Source organism: Anomaloglossus baeobatrachus, chromosome 4, assembly GCF_048569485.1.
Source record: "Anomaloglossus baeobatrachus isolate aAnoBae1 chromosome 4, aAnoBae1.hap1, whole genome shotgun sequence".
NCBI classification, from domain to species: domain Eukaryota; kingdom Metazoa; phylum Chordata; class Amphibia; order Anura; family Aromobatidae; genus Anomaloglossus; species Anomaloglossus baeobatrachus.
In genome coordinates this window covers 560,511,491-560,538,544 of record NC_134356.1, presented here as the reverse complement: position 1 = coordinate 560,538,544, position 27,054 = coordinate 560,511,491, and the positions used below count along the sequence as shown (strand labels likewise).

General features: G+C 43.7%; 1 protein-coding gene across 1 annotated transcript in view; it reads left to right on the top strand.

Moving 5' to 3' along the window:
* Window positions 1-27,054, top strand: part of ADAMTS17 (ADAM metallopeptidase with thrombospondin type 1 motif 17) — a 398,711-nt gene that overhangs the window by 254,395 nt on the left and 117,262 nt on the right. Inside the window, exon 15 of the mRNA XM_075342840.1 lies at window positions 23,950-24,070. Within this exon, the coding sequence (XP_075198955.1) occupies window positions 23,950-24,070 (121 nt within the window). The remainder of the gene's footprint in view (window positions 1-23,949; window positions 24,071-27,054) is intronic.

The following is a 27,054-nucleotide window of genomic DNA, read 5'->3' as shown; positions in this document are numbered from 1 at the left end:
GGCGCCAGTAATGAAGTCGCAACGTGTAAAGCCTAGATGCGCCGATAAACTATCGCAAAAGCGGCGAAAATCGGTGATCTGTGTAGCGTTTGTCATTTTCATAATGTCGCACCAATAGGAGATACGATGTTGTTCCTCTTTCCTGCGGCAGCACACATCGCTGTGTGTGAAGCCGCAGGAGCGAGGTACATCTCCTTACCTGCCCCCACCAGCTATTCGGAAGGAAGGAGGTGGGCAGGATGTTTAAGTCCCGCTCATCTCCGCCCCTCCGCTTCTATTGGCCGCCTGCCATGTGATGTCGCTGTGACGCCGCACGACCCGCCCCCTTATGAAGGAGGTGGGTAGCCGGCCAGAGCGACGTCGCAGGGCAGGTAATTGCGTGTGAAGCTGCCGTAGCGATAATGTTCACTACGGCAGCTATCACTAGATATCACATGTGCGACAGGGGTGGGTAGAGGGTACTATCGCGCACGGCATCGCTAGCCGATGCTAGCGATGTCGCAACGTGCAAAGTACTCCTCAGTGAATTGTACTGCTTGCTGATAGTTTGCCTGGGGGAGAAAAACCCCTTTAAAAACATTACCTATTTTCCTTTGCACATCCGTAAAGTGCAGTAAGTCAAAACTACATAAGCATATTTAGGCTTTTACTATGGAAGGAGAGCTAATGAGAACATGTTATTCTGCATCGCTCTCATAAAGATGTGTTAATCAGACATTGAGATGGAAACAGTTTTACGGAACAGCTGGGAGGTTTTTATGCCAGAAAACTGTTGGAAATGCTCAATCAGAAGTTTTGGGAAGTGGATGAAGAACCAAAGGATATAGTCATCAGATAAAGTCACATTTACAGCACAGGATTTCGTTTTTCAATAATGTGAATGCTTGGCCAGAGAGTTTCTAGAACATGGCAGAAAATAACATTGTGTACGCTTTTATCATCGATTGTGCTGATGCTTTAGTTTTTAATTTGGTCTTGTTAACCTTCTCATTGTCTAATAAAATGTATTCATGGAGGAAATCCATTATTCAGTATGTTGCATTTTAATGGGTATTTGTAATAGTAAACTTGAAGGTACTGGTAGCAAACCTGTTTGCAAGCATTGGATTTATGTTACTTTGCGCACATTTATATGGGCCAATGATTGGGGGAACGAGTTTTCCTATGAACGCTCATTACCAACTTTGCAGGTAAACACCAACCCAGGATAAAGTTGAAACTCCTTAGATTGTAGCATATTTCATTTGATGTATTTCTACCTAAACAGACATTTTTTGTTTATTTTATACACTTATATAGCACCATTAATTCCACACTGCTTTACTGTCCCCATTTTGATTCCTTTTTTTCTGGCAAGTCCAGCCTTCCTGAAATTAGCTTCTACATATAAATTTAAGAAAAATGGTGACAGTAAGCAGTCTTGTCTACTTTGAATCATGCAGTGTCACCATGTTCCATTAAAACTGTTGCTTTTTGGTGGATGTAAAGCTTTCTGATGAGGCTGATCTGTTGATTTGGCACACCTGATCCTTCATGGTATTCCAAAGTTTCTGGTGATCAACACAGTCAAAGGTTTTGCTGTAATCAAAGAAGCAAAATAGAGCTCCTGATTATATTCTTTGGACTTTTCCTTTATCCATCTAATATTACCAATTGCATCTCTTCTTCCTCTGGTTTTTCTGAATCCTGTTTGTTGCTCTGGCAACTCTTTCTCAAAATAAGGTTGTAGATGTCTTAGTGGGATCTTCAGTAGTATTTTGCTTGTAATAGGTATTAGCACCTATAATTATTAGTATAAAGGCCACTTTACACGCTGCGATATCGGTACCGATATCGCTAGCGTGGGTACCCGCCCCCATCGGTTGTGCGACACGGGCAAATCGCTGCCCGTGGCGCACAACATCGCCCGGACCCGTCACACTACTTACCTGCTCTGCGACGTCTCTGTGACCGGCGAACCGCCTCTTTTCTAAGGGAGCGGTCCGTGCGGCGTCACAGCAAAGTCACTAAGCGGCCACACAATCAAAGCGGAGGGGCGGAGATGAGCGGGACGTAACATCCCGCCCACCTCCTTCCTTCCACATTGCGGGCGGCGGCAGGTAAGGTGAGGTTCCTCGTTCCTGCGGCTTCACACGAAGCGATGTGTGCTGCCGCAGGAACGACAAACTAAATCGTACACGCTGCAGCAGCAATATTTGCGAAGGGACCCCCATGTCACCGATGAGCGATTTTGAACGTTTTTGCGACGATTCAAAATCGCTCATAGGTGTCACACGCAGCGACATCGCTAATGCGGCCGGATGTGCGTCACAAATTCCATGACCCCAACGACATCGCATTAGCGATGTCGTAGCGTGTAAAGCGGCCTTTATTCCGATAAATTCCACAGTTGGTAGCATCTTCCTTTTTCCGAAAAGGAACAAACACTTATTTTGTCCAGGCCTTGGGCCATTTACCAATTGTCCATATCTGTTGACACAGGCGTGTGATGACATCAACTTCTGCTTCAGAAGACTTTATTAGTTCTATTAAAATACTGTCACATCCAGGTGCTTTGATTTTTGACAGAACCTTTATTGCAGCAATGACTTCATCTGTCAAGATATTCGGTTCGCTATAATTTCCAGTCTGCTTCTTCCATTATCATTCTTGTAAAGATGTTCCATGTATTCTTTTCATTTTTTTTTCGTGATCTGTTCTGAGTTTGTTCCAGTTGATGTTTTTCAACCTACCTTCTCTTGGTTGGACCTTTCGTCGCATCGCTTTGATCTTTTGATATGCCTTCCTGGTCTTGCCATTCAGATGTTCATGTTCTATATTTGTAGATATCTTTTGGTAATAAAGTTCTTTGCCTGCTCGAATAGAAGTGAAAAGAACATTGTTTCACCATAAACTGACAATGACTAGGTGCTTCCCACAAAATTTCAGACAGAGGAGTGAAAATAATTATCAGAAGAGTTGTCCAAGAGCCAAGAACCACCTGCGGAGAGCTACAGAAAGACTTGGAATCAGCAGGTACAATTGTTTCAAAGAAAACAATAAGCATGCACTCAACCTCCATTGCTTGTATGCAAGATCACTAGGCAAGACTCCATTGCTAAACAAAAAGCATGTTCAAGCTTGTTTAACCTCATAACGACGGCCGTACGACTTAAAGCGGCGGCAAAACAGGGTACTTATTCTGTTCCGCCGCTTTAAAGCGGCGGCCCCGAAAAGACCCTGTAGCGCCCCCCAGCGACCGAAAATCTCGGGGGTTTCAGCTACCGGGGGTAGCTGAGACCCCCCAGATTATGAATCGGGGTGTTTTTTTTGGACCCCGATCATGTGATCGGCGGTATACACTGTATACCGACGAACACATGAAAAAAAAAGAAATGGCCGGTAAAACTGATTTCTTTTTCATCTGACATGATCAAACATGTCAGATGAGAAAGAAATCTAACCCCCTAGTGCCCCCAAAGCCCCCGGTACCGGAGAGTCCCCCCACCCCCACCCCTACCCCCACCGGACATCCAAAATGGCGCCGAAGCGCACAGAAAACTGCCGCCGGCGCCGGCTCTGCAGTCATTTCCCTCCGATCTGAAATGATCAAACATTTCAGATCGGAGGGAAATGTCCTCCCCCTGACCCCTCCTCCAGTCCACCGGAGCCCTCTGGTCACCGGAGCCCCCTCCGGTTCTCCAGAGCCACCACCCCCCTCCGGAGCGTGGAAGATGGCGGCGCACAGCGCGCGGCCGCCTTCATTCTGCTCTTTCTGCCGCATGTGACACGTCACATGCGGCAGAAAGGTGTCCCCAGGTCCCACTAGGTCACCCCCCGTCACCCCCCCCCCCCCAAGCCCCCGGTTATACGTTACCTGTCTGCCGCTCCGGGCCCGCGATCGCCGCCTCCTTCTTCAATGCTGGCGGCGCATGCGCAGACAGCGGCTGTCAGCTGGATCCCTGCAAGCAGGGATCCTGCTGACGTCGCTGATGCACAGGCTCCACTGTGGACCGGGGGAGGGTGAGTGCAGTGATCTGCAGCCACACTCCTCACATGGAGAGGCTGCTGTTCCAGAAAATGGGGGGTACGTTCTGTGAGCGTGCCCCTCATATTCTGGAATGAGGTTACTGCAGGTCACTCTGCCCTAGGTTGGACCGGGGCAGTGTGAGTGCAGTATCCTCAGATTACTGCACCCACACTGCTCATGGAGAGTTTGCTCTTCCAGAAAATGGGGGATACGTTCCCTGAACGTGCCCCCCATATTCTAGAAGATCCAGAGTCGGCGTGGGACCTCCAAAATGGATTACAGCGACCGGAATTTCTTTATTTTCAATAAATTGGTAAAAGAGGAATGTTTCGGGGAGTGTTTTTTCAAATAAATTTTTTTTTTGTCTTTTTTTTTTCTATTACTGACTGGGTTAGTGATGTCGGGTATCTGTTCAGATGCCGTGACATCACTAACCCCAGGGCTTGATGCCAGGTGACATTACAGCTGGTATCAACCCCATATATTACCCCGTCTGCCACCGCACCAGGGCGCGGGATGAGCTGGGGCGAAGCGCCAGGATTGGCGCATCTAATGGATGCGCCACTTCTGGGGCGGCTGCGGCCTGCTATTTTTAGGCTGGGAAGAGTCCAATAACCATGGCTCTTCCCACCCTGAGAATACCAGACCCCAGCTGTCCGCTTCACCTTGGCTGGTGATCTAATTTGGGGGGGACCCCATGTTTTTTTTTTTTTTTAAAAAACGCCTGGGGAGCCCTCCAAATTGATCACCAGCCAAGGTGAAGCTGTCAGCTGTGGTTTGCAGGCTACAGCTGTCTGCTTTACCCTAGCTGGCTATCAAAAATAGGGGGGACCCCACGTCGTTTATTTTAATTATTAATTTTTTGGGGGGCTAAATACAAGGCTAGGCACACTTTAGTGCCACATGAAAGGCACTAAAGGGCGCCAGCTTAGAATATGCAGGGGAATGGGACGTTATATTTGTTTGACATGTATCCATTCATCCATTGTAGCATTTTACGCTGTGTGCCCACAATCAGGGTTTGCAGCGTTTTGGGCGCAGAGTGTTTTCCCTGCGTCCATAACGCTGCGTTGTGCAGTAGAAGCACAGTGGAAGGATTTTTAGAAATCCCATGCCCAATGTGCTTCTTTTCTCCGCAGCATAAACCGACCTGTGGCGCAGCTTCCCGAGCCTCAGCATGTCAATTTATGCTGCGGAGATGAGTGTTCTCTGCAGGTAGCATAGAGCTCCACAGCGGCCTGAACCGAAATCGTGGGCATGGGCAGCTGCGTTCTCCCGTGGACAACACTCACATCTCTGCAGGAGGCTGACACTGTGTACTAGATGCCGTGTCGCTGGATCATGGCCACATAGCCTAACAGTGAGACATTTGTTGCTACAGCAACATTTTTGTGAAGTACCTGTGGATTCAAAATGCTTACTATACTCCTGAATAAAATCCAGTTTCCAAAATGGAGTCACTTGTGGGGGGTTTCTGCTGTATAGGTACCCAAGGGGCCCTGCTAATGTGACATGGTGCGCGCAATTTATTTCAACTTTTCCAGAATTCAAATGGTGCTCCCTCCATTCCAAGCCCTCCCATTTATCCAAACAGAGGTTTTTGGCCACATGTGGGGTATCCCTGTGCTCATAAGACATTGGATAACAACCTGTGGGGTCTACGGTTTGTTGTTGTCTCTTGAAAAAGTGAGAAATTTGATGCTAAAGCAACAGTTTTGTGAAAAAAATGAAAATTTTCAATATGGCAACCTAAGCTTATCAAATTCTGTGAAGTACTCGTGGATTCAAACTGCTCACTATACACCTAGATAAAAGCCTTGAGGTGTCTTGTTTCCAGAATGAAGTCACTTGTGGGGGACCGCCACTGTTTAGGCACCTCAGGGGCTCTCCAAATGCAACCTGGCGTCCGCTATTGATTCCAGCCAATTTTGCAGTCAAATGGCACTCCTTCCCTTCCGAGCCCTGCCATGCGCCCAAACAGTTGATTTCCACCACATATAAGGTATCGCCAAACTCAGGAGAAATTGCACAATAAATGTTATGCTGAATTTTTTCCTTTTACTCTTGTAAAAAAAAAAAGCTACCTGGTTGAAATAACAATTTTGTGGTAAAATTTTATTTTTTTTTTTTCATGGCTCAACGTTATAAAATTCTGTGAAGCACCTGAGGGTTCAGGGTACTCACCAAACATCTAGATAAATTCCTTGAGGGGCCTAGTTTCCAAAATGGGGCCACTTGTGCGGGGTTTCTGCTGTTTAGGTACCTTAGGGGACCTCCAAATGCGACATGGTGCCCGCAATCTTTTTCAGCCAAATTTCCTTTCTAAAATTCAAATATTGCTCCTTTCGTTCCAAGCCCTCCCATTTGTCCAAACAAAGGTTTCAGACCACATGTGAGGTATCACCGCGCTCATAAAAAGGTGGTTAACAAACCTTGAGGTCAAATTTTTGGAATTACCTCTTGAAAAAGTGAGAAAATTGATGCTAAAGCAACATTTTTGAGAAAATTATTAAAATTTTCAATATGACAACGTAACGTTAACAAAATCTGTGAAGTACCTGTGGATCTAAAATGCTCACTATACCCCTAGATAGAAGCCTTGAGGGGTCTAGTTTCCAAAATGGTGTCACTTGTGAGGGATTTCTTCTGTTTAGGTACCTTAGCGGACCTGTAAATGCAACATGGTGCCCGCAATCTATTTCAGCCAAATTTGCTTTCCAAAATTCAAATATTGCTCCTTCTGTTCCGAGCCCTCCCATTTGTCCAAACAGAGGTTTCTGACCACATGTGGGGTATCGGCGCGCTCATAAGAAAGTGGGGAACAAGTTTTGAGGTCCATTTTGTTGTGTTATTTCTTCTAAAAGTGAATAAATTTGGGTTAGAGCAACATTTTTAGGTAAAATTTAATTTTTGCTTTTTTTCATTCCACATTGCTTTTGTTCATGTGAAGCACCTAAAGGGTTAATAAACTTCTTGAATGTGGTTTTGAGTACTTTGGGGGGTGCAGTTTTTAGAATGGTGTCACTTTTGGGTATTTTCTGTCATCTAGGCCTATTGAAGTCACTTCAAATGTGATGTGGTCCCTAAAAAACTGGTTTTGTAAATTTTGATGTAAAAATGAGAAATTGCTGATAAACTTTGAACCCCTCTAACTTCCTAACAAAAAAAAATGTTGTTTCCAAAATTGTGCTGATGTAAAGTAGATAAGTGGGAAATGTTATTTATTAACTATTTTGTGTCACAGAAATCTCTGGTTTAACGGTATAAAAATTCAAAAGTTGAAAATTGCTAAATTTTCAAAATTTTTGCCAATATTCAATTTTTTTCATAAATAAACACAAAAAATATTGTCCTAAATTTGGTACTAACATGAAGTCCAATATGTGACGAAAAAACAATCTCAGAATCACCGGGATCCGTTGAAGCGTTCCAGAGTTATAACCTCATGAAGTGACACTGGTCAGAATTGCAAAATTTGGTCTGGTCATTAAGGTGAAAATTAGCTCCGTCACTAAAGGGTTAAAGTTTGCTCAACAACATTTAGACAAGCCTGGGAAATACTGGGAGAATATATTCTGGTCAGATGAGACCAAAATTAAACTCTTTGAGTTTCCTATTACATACCATGTTTGAAGGCCAAAAGGCACTTCATATCACCCTAAAAACACCATATTGATAGTGAAGTTTGGAGGTGGGAACATCATGGTGTGGTGTTGTTTTTCAGCACAATGGCAAACGTTATATAATTGAAAGAAAGCTGAAGAGACCAATATACAGAAACTTTCTTGATAAAAATCGGCTGCCATCTACCAGGATGATGAAAAGGAAACCAGGGTGGACATTTCAGCAAGATAATGATCCCAAACACACAACCAATGAAACTCCTATTTGGTTTCAGAGAAAGAAAATAAAGCTGCTAGAATAGCCCAGCCAATCACCTGACCTGATCTAAATCCAATGGAAAATTTATAGAAGGAACTAAAGCTCGAAGTTCGTAGCAGGAGCCCACAGGACCTTCGTCATTTGAAGAGTTGTTGTGTGAAAGAAAGGCCCAAAATTACATCTGAAGCTAGTTTTCTCATACAAAGTCATCTTGCTTAGTTCAAAGGAAAGTCCAGCACCTGGATTTTCCTTAGATTTGTCAGTATTGTGATTGCCAGCCTTCTCTGCATCTGTGGGTCTGTAGAGTAATCTGTGAGCTTTTCCCTCCTCCCCCTTGCATCTTACAATGACCTGAAGCATACTGCCAAACTGGTTACAAAGTGGCTTAAGGATAACAAAATCAATGTTTTGGAGTGGCCATCACAAACCCTGATCTCAATCCTATTGGAAATTTAGGGGCAATGCTGAAAAGGCAGGTGCAAGCAAGGTTACCTACAAACATGGCTCAGTTACACCAAATCTGTCAGGAGGAAGGGGCCGAAATTCCTTCAAACTATTGTGAGAAGCTTGTGGCAGGATATCCAAAACATTTGACCCAAGTCATACAGTTTAAGGCCAATGGTACCACATACTAATGGTGCTCTTAAATAGTGCTCTTTCCGTTCCATAAGCCCAAACATCAATTTTTTACTTCATATTCCATGCTGCCATATTCAAGAGAAATTGTGTAACAAATTTTGAAACCATATTCTTCTTTTACGCCTTTGGAAAATAACATAATAAAGTTAAACTCCAGCACACATTAGGGGGAAAAAATAGAGTAAGGCCATGTGCCCACAGGGAAAGTGTCCTGCGGTTACATCCGCAGGACATTCCGCAGGAGCTCCCAGAAAACCGCAGCACAACTTTGTCTGTTTCCATGCTGCGGTTTTATACTGGAAAGTCCTGTGGATATGCTGCGGGCGTTCTGCATTGAGAATACAGTATCATGGCTTCGGCACTGCATCCTCAATGCAGAACAAGTGCTGAGTGATCGGGGAGTTCATACTTACCTCCATCATGCAGCACTACACTCTCCGGCAGCGGTGTCTGTCAGCATCTGCACTATGCAGGAGAAGTTGGGCGGGCCTGAACTAGCTCCGGCTGTCACATGACCGGAGCTCGTGCAGGCCCCGCCCACCTCCTCCTTCCTGCTCTTGGCTCCCCCGCGCTCCTGTGCACCGTAAGAAAGTGACGGGTGTCTGCTATCAAGGCAGGTAAGTATGGGACGGCAGATTTCCGCAGGTAAATCCGCAGGAATAATTGACATGCAGTTATGTGCGGCTGCGGGACATCTGAAACACATTCCGCAGCGTAGACACAGACACTCCCCATGTCCCATAGGGTAACATGGGGAGTGTCTGTACTTGCTGAAACCTGCGGATTTATCTGGAAAATCCAGATAAATCCGCAGGTTTTCCACGGCAAAATCCGCAGAAGCAAGCTCCCGTGGGCACATAGCCTAGTCTTTTCGTAATGCTTTTTATTTGCTTGATTGATATACATGGAAGTGTATATAGGGATTAACAATGTACATGCACTGCGCTATATATAGTTATTGTATGACAACTCAAGAACAGTAGTCATCAGCAATCATAAACGTACCAATTGATACGTCATTTGGTACGTTTATGATTGCTGATGATTCCTGTTCTTGATATAGTATCACATTTTCAACGTATTCCCTTCTGTGTATATTTAGACTGTTCATGAGTTGTCATACAATAACTACCGTATATATAGCGCCATGCATGTACATTGTTAATTCCTATATACACTTCCGTGTCCTTACATGATTGATTGAATCATGCATATTACTGTGAATATTGTATATCAATACAGCAACATTTATATACTAAAACAGTATGTATTTTCTGTTATTTTTCCATTATGTGTAGACATTTTCCCTGAAAAAGGCTGTTGCATCAGCCGATACGTTGGAACACGCATGTCCGTTCATTAATTTTTTTCTTCAAGCAAATAAAAAGCATTACGAAAAGACTATTACTCTATTTTTTTCTTTTTTTCCCCCTAATGTGTTCCGGAGTTTAACTTTATTATATTTGTTTTTTTTTTTTTCTTCCGAGCAACTATATTTTATATCCAGTGAGCCAGACATATACCATATCTTTGGAAAATAACAGACTTGAGGCTAAAGTACCATGTTACTGAGAACAAACCATAATTTTAAAGTACTGTGAAGCACATGTGGGTTTAAAATGCATAACACATCCATAGATTAATTCATCAAGGGATTTAGTTTCAAATATGGGGCCACTTGTGGGGTTTCTGCTGTTTTGGCACCATGGGGGCTTTGCAAATGCGACATGGTATCTGCAATCTATGTTGTCCTTGGTTGGATTTGAACCCAGGACGCCAGAGCTGCAAATCAACAGTGCTAACCACTGAGCCTTCGTGCTGCTTATGCTCCTTCCCTTTCGTGCTTTGCTGTGTGCCCAAACAGCAGTTTTTACCACATATAGGATACTGCAACAATTGGGAGAAATTGCGTAATCCATTTTAGGGTCCATTTTTTTGTCATTACAACTTGTAAAAGGGAAAAACTTTCAGCTAAACTAATATATTAGTTGAAAAAATATATATTTTTTTTTATAATTCCTTTGTAGTACCTGAATGGTTAACAGATTTTCTAACAGCCTGGTACATGGATATTGTCTCCGATGCATCACTATTAATTGGACCAACACTCCTTGGCTAGGTCCTTCCCGGAGGGATATCTGGCTATTTTCCTACTCCTAGACCTGTCCTCAGCCTTCGATACCGTTGACCACTCCCTCCTATTACAGACCCTCTCTTCCCTTGGTGTCAGAGATCTTGCCCTCTCTTGGATCTCTTCATACCTCTCAAATCGCACTTTTAGTGTCTCCCACTCCCACACAACCTCTTCATCCCACCATCTCTCTGTTGGCGTCCCTCAAGGCTCTGTCCTAGGACCCCTACTTTTCTCTATCTACACATTTGGCCTGGGACAACTCATAAAGTCCCATGGCTTCCAATACCACCTATATGCCGACGACACCCAGATCTACCTCTCTGGCCCAGATGCCACATCTCTGCTGTCCAAAATCCCGAAATGTCTATCTGCTATATCCTCCTTCTTCTCCTCTCGCTTCCTAAAGCTCAATGTGGCCAAAACTGAACTAATCATCTTTCCTCCGTCTCACCTACACTCTCCACCTAATCTATCTATTACAATAAATAACACCACGCTCTCGCCAGTACCCAAAGTTCGCTGCCTCGGAGTGACCTTTGACTCTGCCTTATCCTTCATACCACACATCCAATCCCTCACCACCTCCTGCCGTCTTCAACTCAAAAATATTTCCAGAATCCGCCCTTTCCTCAATTTGCAATCAACTAAAATGCTAGTGCATGCCCTCATAATCTCCCGCCTCGACTACTGTAACATCCTCCTCTGTGGCCTCCCTGCCAACACGCTTGCCCCTCTCCAGTCCATCCTTAACTCTGCTGCCCGACTTATCCACCTCTCTCCTCAATACCACCCCGCTTCTCCTCTCTGCATGTCCCTCCACTGGCTTCCAATCTTCCACCGTATCCAATTCAAACTTCTAACACTGACCTACAAAGCTGTGCATAATCTTTCCCCTCCGTACATCTCCGAACTACTCTCCCACTACACTCCAACACGTCACCTCCGGTCCTCCCAAGATCTCCTCCTCTCCTCCTCTCTCATTCGCTCCTCACACAACCGACTCCAAGACTTCTCCCGAGCATCCCCAGTCTCCTGGAACTCGCTGCCTCAACACGTCAGACTATCCCCTACCCTTGCAAACTTCAAACGGAACCTGAAAACGCACCTGTTCCGAAATGCCTACAATCTACAATGAACTCGCTGCCGCCCGACCACCGTGCGGAGCTGCCGCCCCACCACCGTGCGGAGCTGCCGCCCGACCACCGTGCGGAGCTGCCGCCCGACCACCGTGCGGAGCTGCCGCCCGACCACCGTGCGGAGCTGCCGCCCGACCACCGTGCGGAGCTGCCGCCCGACCACCGTGCGGAGCTGCCGCCTGACCTACACCCCACCTATTGTCTCCTCCCCATAATCCTATAGAATGTAAGCCCGCAAGGGTAGGGCCCTCTTCCCTCTGTACTAGTCTGTCTACTGTAACTTGTATACGTATTTTGTATGTAACCCCCTTCTCATGTACAGCACCATGGAATTAATGGTGCTCTATAAATAAATAATAATAATAATAATAATAATATTTTCCGTGTCGAGACTCCTAACAGAGGCTCCACGGACCTTTTTTGATTTGCATACTTCCCAGGGGCCAATGCACCTAGGATTTCACTGTGTTGAGTGCTTTCGCTGGCTGCTGGCAGTGTTTTTCTCTGGCTGGTCTCCCCGAGATCAGTGATTGTTTTCTCTTGCTGGTCTATTAGGCATTTCTCCCACCTAGCCAGAATCCTACTCCACACTGATGAGGGGCAATACCCCGAAACAGCTGTGTGTGGATGGATACCTGGCCTTGATATTTCCCTTGTCATATCTTTAAACTCCTCAAGAGCTGGATAGTGACTAAAAGGGCCACTTAATATGGTGGTTATGGTGGTCTCCTAAACAGAGCCACTCCTTGGCTAGGTCCTTCCCGGAGGGATATCTGGCTATCTTCTATGTCGAGACTCCTAACAGAGGCTCCACGGACCTTTTTTGATTTGCAATTGGACCAACATTGTAGATCTGGAGATCCCTTTGTATCTTACCTTAAATTAGCTCTCCCAGGAAAGGGGTTTCCACAACATGTCCGTATGTATGGAATTACTGTAGTGGAGAGATGCAGCTTAGCCATTTACAGGGATCATGTCTCAGAGAGCACAACCGGGGCCCAATGGATTGGGAACTAAATTGTCACTTTTTCAATTTTCAGTTTGCAAAATCCAATGCTGACTAATTTCTGGATAACTCTTGTGGTGTCAAATAGTTAGTACACTAATAAATGAATTCCCTGAAGTGTATAGTTTCCAACATTGGTTCACTTTTTAGTTGGGGGGGGGGGGTCTTTTGTTCTGGCACTTTAGTTTTTCAAATGATGCCAGCAAATGACTCCAGGAAAATCTGCACTCCGAAAGTCAAATAGCGCTTCATTGTTTCTTGCCCCACTGTGCCCAAACAGTGGTGTATGACCACTTGTAGGTTATTGTCGCATTCAGCAGAATTTGAGTGCAAAAGTTTGGGGCAGTTATTTCATGTTACCTCTTACTATAATGTTTGTGGAAATTTAAATTTTCTTTTAAAAGCCCATTGTTATAAAATTCTGAGAGATGCCTGTGTTGTCAAAATGCTCAATGCACTCTCAGATGAATTCCTTAATGGCTGTAGTTTACAAAAGGGGTCACATGTGGGGGGTTTCTTGTGGCAGCTCAACACCTGGGCATTTTCCAGTAAAATCTGTTTTCCAAAAATTAAATGGCACGTCTTCCCTTCGAAAGATCTGCTGTGTGCCCTATAGTGTACAACAAAAGATAGATGTCCTGTTATTTAGAAATTCTTTAGCAAACTGGGTTGCATTTATTTCCTTTTACCTGTTGTGAAAAATTTTGAGAAGCACTTGTGGGTTCAAAACGACCACAACATTTTTATATAACCTCACAGTGAGTCTGTCACCAGGTTTTTGCTTCCCCATCTGAGAACAGCATAATGTAGGAGCAGAAACCTTGATTCCAGAGATGTCACTCTATGCGCTGCTTGCTATAGTTTTGATAAATTCTATTTTATATACCACAGATCTACCAGTTCCCTGAATGCTAAGCACTGAATAACCCCACTCACAGCACTGATTGGTAGCTTTATGTGTACACTGTGCATAGGCAGAAAGTTACCAGTCAGTGCTTGAGGCGGATTTTTACAAATCTCATGAATGTGGGGGACCACATGGCAGCAGGTTTGCTAGCCATCTAGTGATCTGCTGATAAAACAGTGATCTTATCTAATCTACAAGCAGCTCCTTAAGTGATATGTTGTTGGAATCAGGGTCTCTGCCCATACATCATGCTGATATCAGACTAGGTGGCAAAAACCTGTTTACATATTTCCTTTAAAAGCCACCAAAATGCTAGATTGAGCCTGTAAGAAATTGTTGAGCCTGGCTGAGACTTTATCACAGATTTTTGTGTATAGAAAAGACAGATAACATAAAATGTGCACAAGATAGAAAATATAGTTGGTGTCAGAGAATGCCTAGGAAATCCGTGAAAATCTGGATGTCTGGGCGTGGGGGGAAGGGGAGACAAAAATGTCAATGCCTATTCTTTAGATGGTATTACAGGGTTATTCTAAGTTTTTAAGTTTATTAAGTTTATATTAACAAAAATTGAAAACAATGGTCCATAATTAATGAAAACATGAGGTATAATACCAAAAAAGTCCCAAGTTAAACATAGAAGCTATATACGATCCATGGTAATATATAATTGCACACTAGTGTACAAAAATGTTGAAAAATTATAAAAAAAACCCTTTTTTTTGACCAAAACATGAACACATAACAATACAAAGGCTATTTACGTATTTAAAAACTAGATAAAAAGTACAAAGTTCGCAGGGTAGCATAGTCAGGATAGTATATTATCACATATAGCTATACATTGAATAAAGGTACTGTCACACATAACGAGATCGCTAGCGAGATCGCAGCTGAGTCACCGTTTTGGTGACGCAGTAGCGATCTCGTTATGTGTGACACTTACCAGTGATCAGGCCCCTGCTGTGAGATCTCTAGTCATTGCAGAATGGTCCAGGTCATTTTCTTCAAAGGCGATGTCCTGCTGGGCAGGACACATCGCTGTGTTTGACACTGTGTGACAGGGTCACAGTGACTGCTGAGATCGTTATACAGGACGCTACTGCCACCTGTATCGTTCCTGCATCGCTGGTAAGGTCTGACTGTGTGACATCTCACCTGCGACCTCCCAGCGACTTACCAGCGATCCCTATCAGGTCGCATCGTTTTCGGGATCGCTGGTAAGTCGTTGTGTGTGACTGGGCCTTTACCTAAATAATGGAAATTACCAGATAAACACCGACACTACAAAAACAATGGAGCTGCTGATGATCAAGTGGTTCTGTGTGGGGACCACCTAGATAAAAGGATTAAAATGTGATAAGAAATAGAACACCAGGCATCCACTGAATCATATGTGATAGTGCTACACCAGGAAATACTAAGTGAAGGGTGTTCAAATAGTGTTAATAACACTGCTTAATTAACCCTCTGGAATGTAACTGTACAAATGCTGACAGGGCCACACAGTATGAGTATTACTCAGAATGCACAGAATTCAAGGCTGCTAATGAATCCAGCAGGAGGTCCGCATGGCTCACGGTGATCCTGAAAGTTCCCTGGAGCGGCTGAGCTAAAGGGTTAACTATAACCGCAGGAAGGTTACAGCCGGGACACCTTCAGCCGGGGTGCTCCGGCGTGTATCGCGTTCTTTTTGCCACCCGCCCTGCACACCTTCCTGCGTGGATTCATCTGCAACCTTGAATTCTGTGCATTCTGAGTGAGTAATACTCATACTGTGTAGCCCTGTCAGCATTTGTGCAGTTACGTTCCAGGGGTTAATTAAGCAGTGTTATAAACACTATTTGAACACCCTCCACTTAGTATTTCCTGGTCTAGCACTATCACATATGATTCAGTGGATGCGCGGTGTTCTATTTCATAGCACAACCTAAATAATGCCTAAAGCTGGAAGGCACACGCTGACAATCCATACTCAAATATTCTCTTCACAACAATAGGTACTATTGAAGGGACAAATAAATTCATGAGTGTATACTTCTACTTAAAGTGCAAGTGCAGAAAATAGGGTAGCAGTAATGACACAAGGAAACCTTCCATTAAACCCTATACTGTGCCACAATAAATCATGGCATAATACCCACTAGCATTAGCCATAGGAAAATACCAGACCTCACTGCCCCGCACCCCGACACATGTTTCACCTACAGCCTCGTCTGGAGTTTGCAAGTTATCCCCTATCTACAGGATAGGGGTTAACTTCCGAGTCACTGGAGTGTTGGTTGATAATGCACACTGACTTTTCTTTCATTCTTGATGGGATTGCCAGAAAAAAATAAAGCGCTGCACTCATTTGATCTTCAAAATTCTTATAAGAATAAATGGAGTGGAGATGAGCATGAGCGACCAATGCTGCATTCAAACTTGCCTCTTCAGAGTCCATGTTTTTCAGATCAGTGTGGTCCCCATCACTCGGACGACCCCCAGCGATCAGGAAGTTATCCCCTATCATCTGATTAGAAGATTACTTTCAAACTTGAGAATATCTCTGAAAGCATTGTATTCTTCATTTTCATACTTATATTAAAATGTATAGGGATTACCGGTACTTCTTTTCTATATAGCTAAAGTGCTTGGTAGTCTTCCTTATATTTTTAGTACCTCACACTGGAAAATCTAGTCACTGACGTAACATCTGGCATGCATAAGGGTAAATCACCCTGTGAGACCGGTTAATATAGTAACATATGGGAGACATTAGGAACTACGTCAACTCGCTGAGATGTTTCTGACTTGATTTGGGTCGGAGTATTGACCTCGTTTGCTGTAAAACCACAGTAACTGGGCCGATACTGGTGTGCCTAATTCCAGATATTACTCCCCTGCTGCCATTGTTTTAACCTGTAATTTCCTGGAGGTGACTGTAAAAGGTGATCAGATTTATAATGCATCCCCTTATACCGTCACAGTAGACTGGATGAGTGTTGGTCTCTGAGGGAAATGGGTTAATAGTTGCAGTTAAGCTGTTTTTGACTAGTCAATGACATGAATCCCTGTGAGGCCCCTCTCTATACACCTTGATTACAGTAACATTTAACCTCCATTACCCAGTTCTCCTTTGTGTACTTACAGTATTATGGAGACATGGTGTCACCTTCCCTCGTATTCTGCTCGGCTCTTCTCTCTTGCCCAGCTTCTTTATTAAATTAGTATTAAGGGGAGACCACCTCAGTCCCTGAGTGCCACGCTGTTACCTCATTACCTCCTCTGCTTCTTAGCGATATACATAAAATCCACATTTAAAACATTGATATTTCTTAGTTTCTCCATTTTTTAATGTTATTCTGACAGCTGGCAGCTGGAACGGTTTATAGACCACTGAGCCATAAATCACGAGGCCATCTTTTCATTTGTGACCTTGTTTGTTTCAATGCCAGACATTTTGGTTTTAAAGCAGCCAATGAATACCCTGCATTATAAAGAAAATGAAAATAATAACATGGGTATAGCAGGGCAGCCAAAGGATATTTGGCAGCATAACATGCTGCATAATGCAGAGCATAACACATCAAGTATTTCAGCTATAACCTAAACGTTTCACACCATAGGAAGTGATGGTATAATGCTAGGAAATTCCATAATTTACGAAACGGTGACAATCCAACTACCGGTTCCTCCACCAGTCCTCCAAATAAAAGGGACACTGTGCTATTTGTAGGATCTTCATCTGAATGGGGTGCTGATGCGTGCTACTGTCAGTGAAGAGATGGTCGGAATTCTCAATCATTTGTATATGGCCCCCTGCCCCTGGTCTTATACCCACCCATCTTTTACCTTTTTTTGGTTCTGCTCCAGTTCTATATCACCATCTTGTGACCGCAACTACTGAATAACCAGAAGCTCTCAATGCAGGTCTATGAGAACCAGAATGAGGCTCTCATAGACTTGTATTGAGTTGTGACCTCCGGTTCGCTCATTGAGGCACTGGGGCAGCCGACAGGTCACAAACTGGAGAAGACCAACCAAAGCGCCACTGAAAACAGATGAAGACGCTGGAAGGTGAATATAAGAGTAGGAGTAGGGGACAGATTTAAAGCAACACACCAGTGGTGAAAACTCCACCCCAAAAAACGCTGACGTGTCACTTTAAATAATAATAAGGTTCAACACGCAGCTTAGTTGGCCCAACCAAATTCAGTTTGTGCTATGCACTCCTTGTTATGTTAGTTTTCAATGTAGTGTAAAGGTGTCCCCGATTTAAGTTTCAAAATGCTTTCGTGACCTAGCCCTTCTTATGTGCAATATTATACCCCCAGTTATCCCACTTCTTAGCACTACGGGTTTGCCTACCTAAAAGATATCACCTTTGCTCTTTCTAAACTCCTCTGGTTCCTCCAGAGTTTCTTCCTCATCAGGAGGCAGGGGACTTCCTGTGGTGGACGAATAAGGGCCTGTTGTGGATTTATCTCAGAAAATTATTGCGGATTTTGTCGATTTTGGTTGCGGATTTTGTCGATTTTGGTTGGGTAAAAAATCCTAGGACTTTGTCCCCTCTATTTATGGTATGCCAACTCTGAATATTTTAATATTCAATGCATCTGTCATTTTTGGGTCTCAGTCAAACAAACGTTTGAAGATCTAAATGCTAAAGCCAATTCTGAGAATACTGTATATGTCTTAATAACCCTGAAGGATCTGGAAATGTATCCATTCAGGATAAATAATTTCTCCTTTAAATAAATTGTTCTAGATGCTCCTCTAGGGGGAGAATCTTGGGGAATCTTACGTTATTCATTGACAGGATACAGCTCAACTTTTTATTAAAACAGATTTGGTGGAATCTGGTTATAAATGTCCCATGAGATGTTATTTGACACCCCAAAGGCTGACATGGATTTTCCCTGTATCCTCCTCCTTTGTTCTAGGGGTTTTGGTAGTTAGTGTTCCCTATTATATACCTGGTAGTCCTGCCTAGAGTATATCTCTTTTGGATTCGCAATTATTATCCTCCAGTCATGATCAAAAGTGTTGGCACCCTTGAAATTGTTCCAGAAAATGACAAAAAAAAGTATTTCTCCTAGAAAATTATTGCAATTACACATTTTGTTATACACATCTTTATTTCCTTTGTGTCTATTAGAAGGAAAAAAAAAAACAGAAAAAAATTGGACTTAGGGCTGCTTCTCACTTGCGAGTTTCTCGCAGTAGAGCAATGCGAGAAAAACTCGCATTGGAATCGGACACATGTTAGTGAATGATTCAGCTCTCATCTGCGATTTTTTTCTCAGTCCAAATCGGACCGAGAAAAAAATCGCAGCATGCTGCTTTTTTGCGAGTTTCTACTGCGAGTTTCTCCAATGCAAGTCTATGGGAGCGTGTAAAAAATCGGATGTCACGGGACTGCATTCACACCATCTTAGTGACATCCGATTTTCTAAATACATTTCTCGCATGTTTCCTAAAACACTGGAAACGAGCGATGTCTCCCAATGTCTGTCAATCACTATTCCCTGTCAGTCGGTCTCTCCCTCTCGGTCTCTATTCTCTCTCTGTCGGTCCGTCACTATCTCTGTCCCTCTCTCACAGTCTGTCGGTCAGTTTCCCCTCCTCTCTCATACTCACCGTTCCCCGATCCCCCGGCGCGGCGCTGCACGGCTTTCTCACTGCTCCGGCGGCTTTTACTATTTTGAAAAAGCCGGCTGCTCATTAAACAATCTCGTATTCCCTGCTTTCCCCGCCCACAGGCGCCTATGATTGGTTGCAGTGAGACACGCCCCCACGCTGAGTGACAGGTGTCTCACTGCACCCAATCACAGCAGCCGGTGGGCGGGTCTATACTGTGCAGTGAAATAAATAAATAAATAATTAAAAAAAATGGCGTGCGGTCCCCCCCAATTTTAATACCAGCCAGATAAAGCCATACGGCTGAAGGCTGGTATTCTCAGGATGGGGAGCTCCACGTTATGGGGAGCCCCCCAGCCTAACAATATCAGTCAACAGCCGCCCAGAATTGCCGCATACATTATATGCGACAGTTCTGGGACTGTACCCGGCTCTTCCCGATTTGGCCTGGTGCTTTGGCAAATCGGGGTAATAAGGAGTTATTGGCAGCCCATAGCTGCCAATAAGTCCTAGATTAATCATGTCAGGCGTCTATGAGACACCCTCCATGATTAATCTGTAAGTTACAGTAAATAAACACACACACATGAAAAAATCCTTTATTAGAAATAAAAAACACAAACACATTCCCTCATTACCAATTTAATAAGCCCCAAAAAGCCCTCCATGTCCGGCGTCATCCACGGACCTCCAGCGTCGCTTCCAGCATGAAGGTGACAGGAGCTGCAGAAGACACCGCCGCTCCGGTCACCTCCAAGCAGCAACTGAGGTGAGTAGCGCGATCAGCTGAGGTGTCACTGAGGTTACCCGCTGTCACCGCTGGATCCAGCGGTGACAGCGGGTAACCTCAGTGACACCTCAGCTGATCGCGCTACTCACCTCAGTTGCTGCTTGGAGGTGACCGGAGCGGCGGTGTCTTCTGCAGCTCCTGTCACCTTCATGCTGGAAGCGACGCTGGAGTCCGTGGATAACGCCGGACATGGAGGGTTTGTCGGGGTTAATAAATTGGTAATGAGGGAATGTGTTTGTGTTTTTTATTTCCAATAAAGGATTTTTTCATGTGTGTGTGTTTATTTACTGTAACTTACAGATTAATCATGGAGGGTGTCTCATAGACGCCTGACATGATTAATCTAGGACTTATTGGCAGCTATGGGCTGCCAATAACTCCTTATTACCCCGATTTGCCAAAGCACCAGGGTAAATCGGAAAGAGCCGGGTACAGTCCCAGAACTGTCGCATATAATGTATGCGGCAATTCTGGGCGGCTGTTGACTGATATTGTTAGGCTGGGGGGCTCCCCATAACGTGGAGCTCCCCATCCTGAGAATACCAGCCTTCAGCCGTATGGCTTTATCTGGCTGGTATTAAAATTGGGGGGGACCGCACGCCATTTTTTTAAATTATTTATTTATTTATTTCACTGCACAGTATAGACCCGCCCACCGGCTGCTGTGATTGGGTGCAGTGAGACACCTGTCACTCAGCGTGGGGGCGTGTCTCACTGCAACCAATCATAGGCGCCTGTGGGCGGGGAAAGCAGGGAATACGAGATTGTTTAATGAGCGGCCGGCTTTTTCAAAATAGTAAAAGCCGCCGGAGCAGTGAGAAAGCCGTGCAGCGCGGCGCCGGGGATCGGTGAGTATGAGAGAGGGCTGCTAACTTCAGTCACTCGGGGGATTAGTGGTCACCGGTGAGCCCTTCACTGGTGACCGCTAATCAGGACACAACACAGACAGAGCCGCAGCATGACAATGAAGTCGGGTGAAGTTCACCCGAGTTCATTCTGACAGTGCGGCTCTGTCTGTGTCTGCTGTCATCTGCCATTCAGCTCTGCTACATGGCTGTCTGTGTCTGCTGTCAGCGGCCATGTAGCAGCGCTGAATGGCAGATGACATAGTAAAAAATACGCATTACACACGCATTACACACGCATTACACACGCTAGTAAAATCTCAGAAATAGCATCGCACTTGCGTTGCACTCGCACCTAACGTGAACTAAAATCAGCCGAGTTTTTTTCAGCCCAGTCGGACCGATTTTACTCGCATAGATGTGTTTCCACCCTTAATGTTACCCAAAACTCCAAAAATGGCCAAACAAAATTGTTGACACCCTCAACTTAATATTTGGTTGCCCATCTTTTGGAATAAATAACTGCAATCAATTGCTTCCTATACCATCAACAAGCTTCTTACTCCTCTACACTGGAATTTTGGACCACTCTTCTTTTGCAAACTGATCCAGGTCTCTCATATTTGAAGAGCCTTCTCAAACAGCAATTTTAAGATCTGACCACAAGTATTCAATGTGATTTAGATTCGGATTGATTGCTACCACTTCAGAACTCTCCAGCTCTTTTTTCCACCCATTAATGGAAGCTTCTTGAAGTATGTTTGGACCCAGCTTTCTGACACGGCACTACATTGCAACCCAAAATCCTGTCCAATTTCATGATGCCTCAAGACAACTAGTGCCAGAGGCAGCAAAAGAACCCCAAAACATCTTCAAGCCTCCATCATATATGACTGTAGGTACTGTGTTCTTTTCTTTGTAGGAGTTACTCCGTTTTCAGTAAACAGTAGAATGATGTGCTTTACCAAAAAGCTCTATCTTGGTTGAATATGTCCTTAGTCTCATCTGTCCACTTTCCCAAAAAGATTTTGGCTTACTCACGTATATTTTGGCAAACTGCAGTCTAGCTTATTAAGGTTTTGTGTCAGCAGTGGGTCCTCTTGGGTTTCTGTCATAGATTTTAATTTCATTCAATGGATAGTTTGTGCTGACACTAATGCACCCTGAGCCTGTAGGACAGCTTGAATTTTGTTGGAGCTTGATTAAGTCTGCTTAAGCTCTACCCGAACTATCCTGCATTGCAACATTTCATCAATGTTTCTTTGCCATCCACATCCAGGGAGATTAGCTACACTACATGAGTTGTAAACGTCTTGATTGTGTTATGCACCATGAATAAAGGAACATCAAGATCTCTGGATATGGACTTATAACCTAGAATTCTTGATATTTGTCAACAATTTTGGTTCTCAAGTCTTCAGACAGTTTTCCTCTCCTCATTCTGTTCTCCATGCTTAGTTTGCCACGTAAAGACAAACAATGCAAAGATTGAGTCAACTTCTCATTGTATCCGCTTTCAGGTGTAATTTTCATATTGCTCACTCCTCTTACTTGCCACAGGTGAAGGCTGCTTTACACACAGCGACATCGCTAGCATTGTCGCTGGTGAAAGCACCCGCCCCCGTCATTTGTGCATCACGGGCAAATCGCTGGCACCCGCCCCCGTCGGTTGTGCGTCATGGGCAAATCGCTACCCGTGGCGAACAACACGCTAGGACCCGTCACACGTACTTACCTGCCTAGCGACGTCGCTGTGGCCGATGAACCGCCTCCTTTCTAAGGGGGCGGTTCATGCAGCGTCATACTGACGTCACACGGCAGCCGTCCAATAGAAGCAGAGGGGCGGAGAACAGCCGAAAGAAAGTGACGCCCACCTCATTGCCGGAGGACGTAGGTAAGGTGTTGTTCCTCGTTCCTGGGGTGTCACACATAGCGATGTGTGCTGCCTCAGGAACGACGAACAACCTGCGTCCTGCAACAGCAACGATATTTGGGATTAGAACGATGTGTCAACGATCAACGATTAGGTGAGTAATTTTGATCGTTAGCGGTCATTCGTACGTTTCACACGCAACGACATCGCTAACGAGGTTGGATGTGCGTAACGAATTCCGTGACCCCAACGACATCTCGTTAGCGATGTCGTTGCATGTAAAACCCCCTTAAGTTTGAACGCGCATAATATGTTTGAAACAAAGTTGTTTACCCACAATTTTGAAAAGGAGCCAACATTTTGTCCTGACCATTTTTGGGATTTTGTGTGAAATTATGTCCAATTTGCCTTTGATTCTGGTTTTCTGTGCTGTTCCAATACACACAAAGGAAATAAACGTGTATAACAAAACATGTGTAATTGCAATAATTTTCTGAGATAAATACCTCATTTTCTGAAACAATTTCAAGGGTGCCAACACTTTCCGCCATGACTGTTTGTAGACAGTCACCCAAGTCTCCCAGCAAAAAGGAACTACAGGTATCCTATTAATGTCTGTAGGCTTCTCCTGCTTCAATATGCATCTTTTTATGTAGCAGGTCCATTCCCTACACAGATTTTTATTTATTATGCATTGCTTATATAGCGCCATAATATTCCGCAGCCTTTACATACATCATCATCACTGTCCCGACTGGGACTCACAATCTAAATTCCCTATCTGTATGTCTTTGGAGTGTGGGAGGAATCCGGAGAACCCGGAGGGTTCGCACGAGAACATGGGGAGAACATACAAACTGTTTTAGGAACACAGAAAACAGAACTTAATAACAAAATTATCTCACTCCTCCAGCTTATACTACAACTATGTCGGATGGACACACACTTTCTAGATAAGGGGGTTAAGTGCTGGTATAGGTAGGGTTTAATGCCATAGCAGTCAGTTATGAATACTCCTGATCTTAAAATACTTCCTTTGAGCTGGATGCCACCTTGTCTACCTTCAAAAGTAGGAAACAATTGGAAACTCTTATCTTTCGTTTTAGAAAATTGGCTGTGATGGGATTATTGGTTCTGCTGCCAAAGAAGATCGATGCGGGGTCTGCAATGGCGATGGTAAAACCTGCAAAGTTGTGAAAGGGGACTTCAACCACACAAAAGGGATGGGTAAGTAAGTAGCACAGATGGTGTCATGTCGGATAACCATCTCCTGTCTTATGTCTCACTTGGGGAGATTAATTAAAAAAAGATTTCAAATTGTTTTGTTAGCAGTGGTGAATTCATGAAATGTAGTTGTTGTTTGGTAGTTATTGCATTCAGCTTCACTATGAACATGCACTCTGCTATCAGACAAACCTGCAAGTTTATTTCAATAGGAAGATGGAGAATAGCTGCCCCTGGCACATTTGACAACGACTTACCTCCCGGGAGAACAAAAATCCAGGAATGTTACCATTTGACACATCTTATTATTTTCTAACCTGACAGCAGATCTCTGGGGATTGTCTAGTAGCCCCGATATATATGACATCATAAGACATCCCGCTAGGTTCTGTCACATTTTTTCTAATGTGTCTGGCCCGCTTAGGTCACTTAACCCTTTGTTTTGAGCAAGTGAGTTCAGATTTTTTTAATATCTCTACGTACCCTCCGGTGAGGGATTGTGTCAAAGAAAAACTCAGCTCTTTTAATAAATTTTATATATAAATTTCTGTACATCATAGAGAAGATAATAGCATGTACTTGAGGTTTGTGGTCACCCTGCTGCTTAAAAGTGAAGACAACTTATCCATATTTCAATGTGACTTTTTGGGCTGCAATGTTTTAGACATTATAATCAATCCATAATAACCCCTCAACTAGAAGACCATTTTTGTTTTTCACCACTTTGCTTTTTACTCCCCTTCTTTTAAGAGCCACAGCTTATTTTTTCCATCAACATACCAATACCATTTTACCATATACTAAAGACATGAAAAAAAAGAAAAACAACAAAAATGGGGGACCTGGTGAAACCTCCCTCTATTATAGTTTATTGCATTTTGTTTTTACAGCATTCATTGTGTAGTAAAAATGACTTGGCCACCATGATTATTCCTTCAGTACAATTACAGTGATGCCAAAATTGTACAGTTTTATATTATTTTAATGGCTGAAAGAATTTGGATCTTCAGTCATTATGGTTTGTGCCACGATTTTCCAAGATAATTTTTTATTTTTCTGTTGATGGAGCTGTGTGAGAACTTTATTGCATTTTTATGGAAGAGCAAAAAAAAAAAAATGGAATTTATTTTACCGGTTATATAATATTATATTTTGATAGATCAGACATTTTATGGATACAATTTTTTTATTTTTTTTAAATCTCAAAATTATTATTTTTTTAATTTTTCCCTTTTATAAACCTTTAGTATATAGTAAAATTCACAATTTCCTATGAAGCTATGAAATCCTGTCTGTTGCTGTGCCTCATGGCATAACCAAGATGGCAGCAACGTTAGCTGGACTAAGTGATTGTATTGCGAAGGGAGGAACGATGGGCACTTGTACTGCATTCCCCAGCAGGATTGCACCGTTTTAAAGCTGCTATCACTAAATTGCCAGTGATGTTTAAAGAGAACCTGTCAGGTGCAATATACACCCAGAACCACGAGCAGTTCTGGGTGTATATTGCTAATCCCTGCATAACCATCCCTGTATACACTAGCATAGATAAAGAGATCTTTAGAAAAAGTATTTCTAAAGATCCTTCATTATATGCTAATGAGGCTAGGGACTAGTCGCAAGGGTGTTAGTTCCCTTGGCTAATCAGCCCCCTTAGCATATAAGCACGCCCCTGTGGGTGTGCTAACATGCTAATGAATGTGCAGCATCAGAGGCATGGTCGCTCTCACCTCTGCTGCCACCGCACCCGATGCTGGATTTCGGCTCAGTGTGCATGATCCTGGACTTTCGGTTAAGTGCACTATGAAGCCAGGTGTACGCGTCCCAGCTTCAAACTGGTGTAGGTCACATGACCGGAAGTGCTGGAGATTTCTGATCATGTGCACTGACCCTATGACCAGCGTTCTGAGGCAGTGCAAAGGACACAGGTACGCACATCACTGCTGATGATGACGCTGGGCAGTGCACACTTAATAGCATGTTAGTACATCCCTGTGGGTATGCTAAGAGGGCGAAATGAGCACAGGAACTAACGCCCTTGCGACTAGTCCCTGTGCTAATTACCATATCATAGAGGTTCTTTAGAAATACTTTTTCTAAAGATCCCTTTATCTATGCTACTAGATACAGGGACGGTTAGGCAGGTATTAGCAATATGCACCTAGAACTGCTCATGGTTCTGGGTGCATATTCCACCTGGTAGGTTCCCTTTAAGTGGTTACAAAGCAGCAATCAGTTCTATAAAACAGCCACCACCTGCCCTGTGTGGAAAGGGCTTAGCTCTTGATCCCTATCCATACACCTGCACCCTTTCAATGACAAAAAATGTCATGTAGGAAAAAGGCATTAAAGACACACTCCGACTAAATGTTTTATTTATTAAATATGTGTATGTGCATGTTACATAGTGTGATAGTATACTCACCACTGCTTTCTCCGGTGTTTAGTGTTGCTCTTCTCTGCTTCTAAGTATCGACACCGCAATTGAGACTAGCTGGCTCACTCTATGCTCTGTTTGTGAGACTGAATCCTGTTTTACAATAAAAGTCTACAGAGTCTTGTTCTGATGCTCCATAGACTTAAATTGTAAAAGTGACTTCCGGATCACACAGACCGCAGTGTGACTCCTAGAGTCTGCAGAACGGTCACGTCACGGAAAATTGGAGCAAAACAATGCTGAATCCCGGAGAGAGCAGCGGTAGGGGAGTATGTTAATACACTACACAACATGCACATATACACTCTTTAAATGAATGAAAAACTTAGGAGTGGTGGCTTTTTATAGAAGCCCTCCCATTTCTGGTTAATACTTGCATGTCTCTAGATATAACAATTCTGGATCATCTTTTCTCATACCTCGCATTGAGCCATTCCTCTGCTGTTACCCCTAGAGTCTCAGGAATACATTGACAACTGGGTGTTACCGTTCCCATTGTCAATTCATTGGGTATGTTTCTCCACAGTTTGGTATTGTTAGCACTGATGGG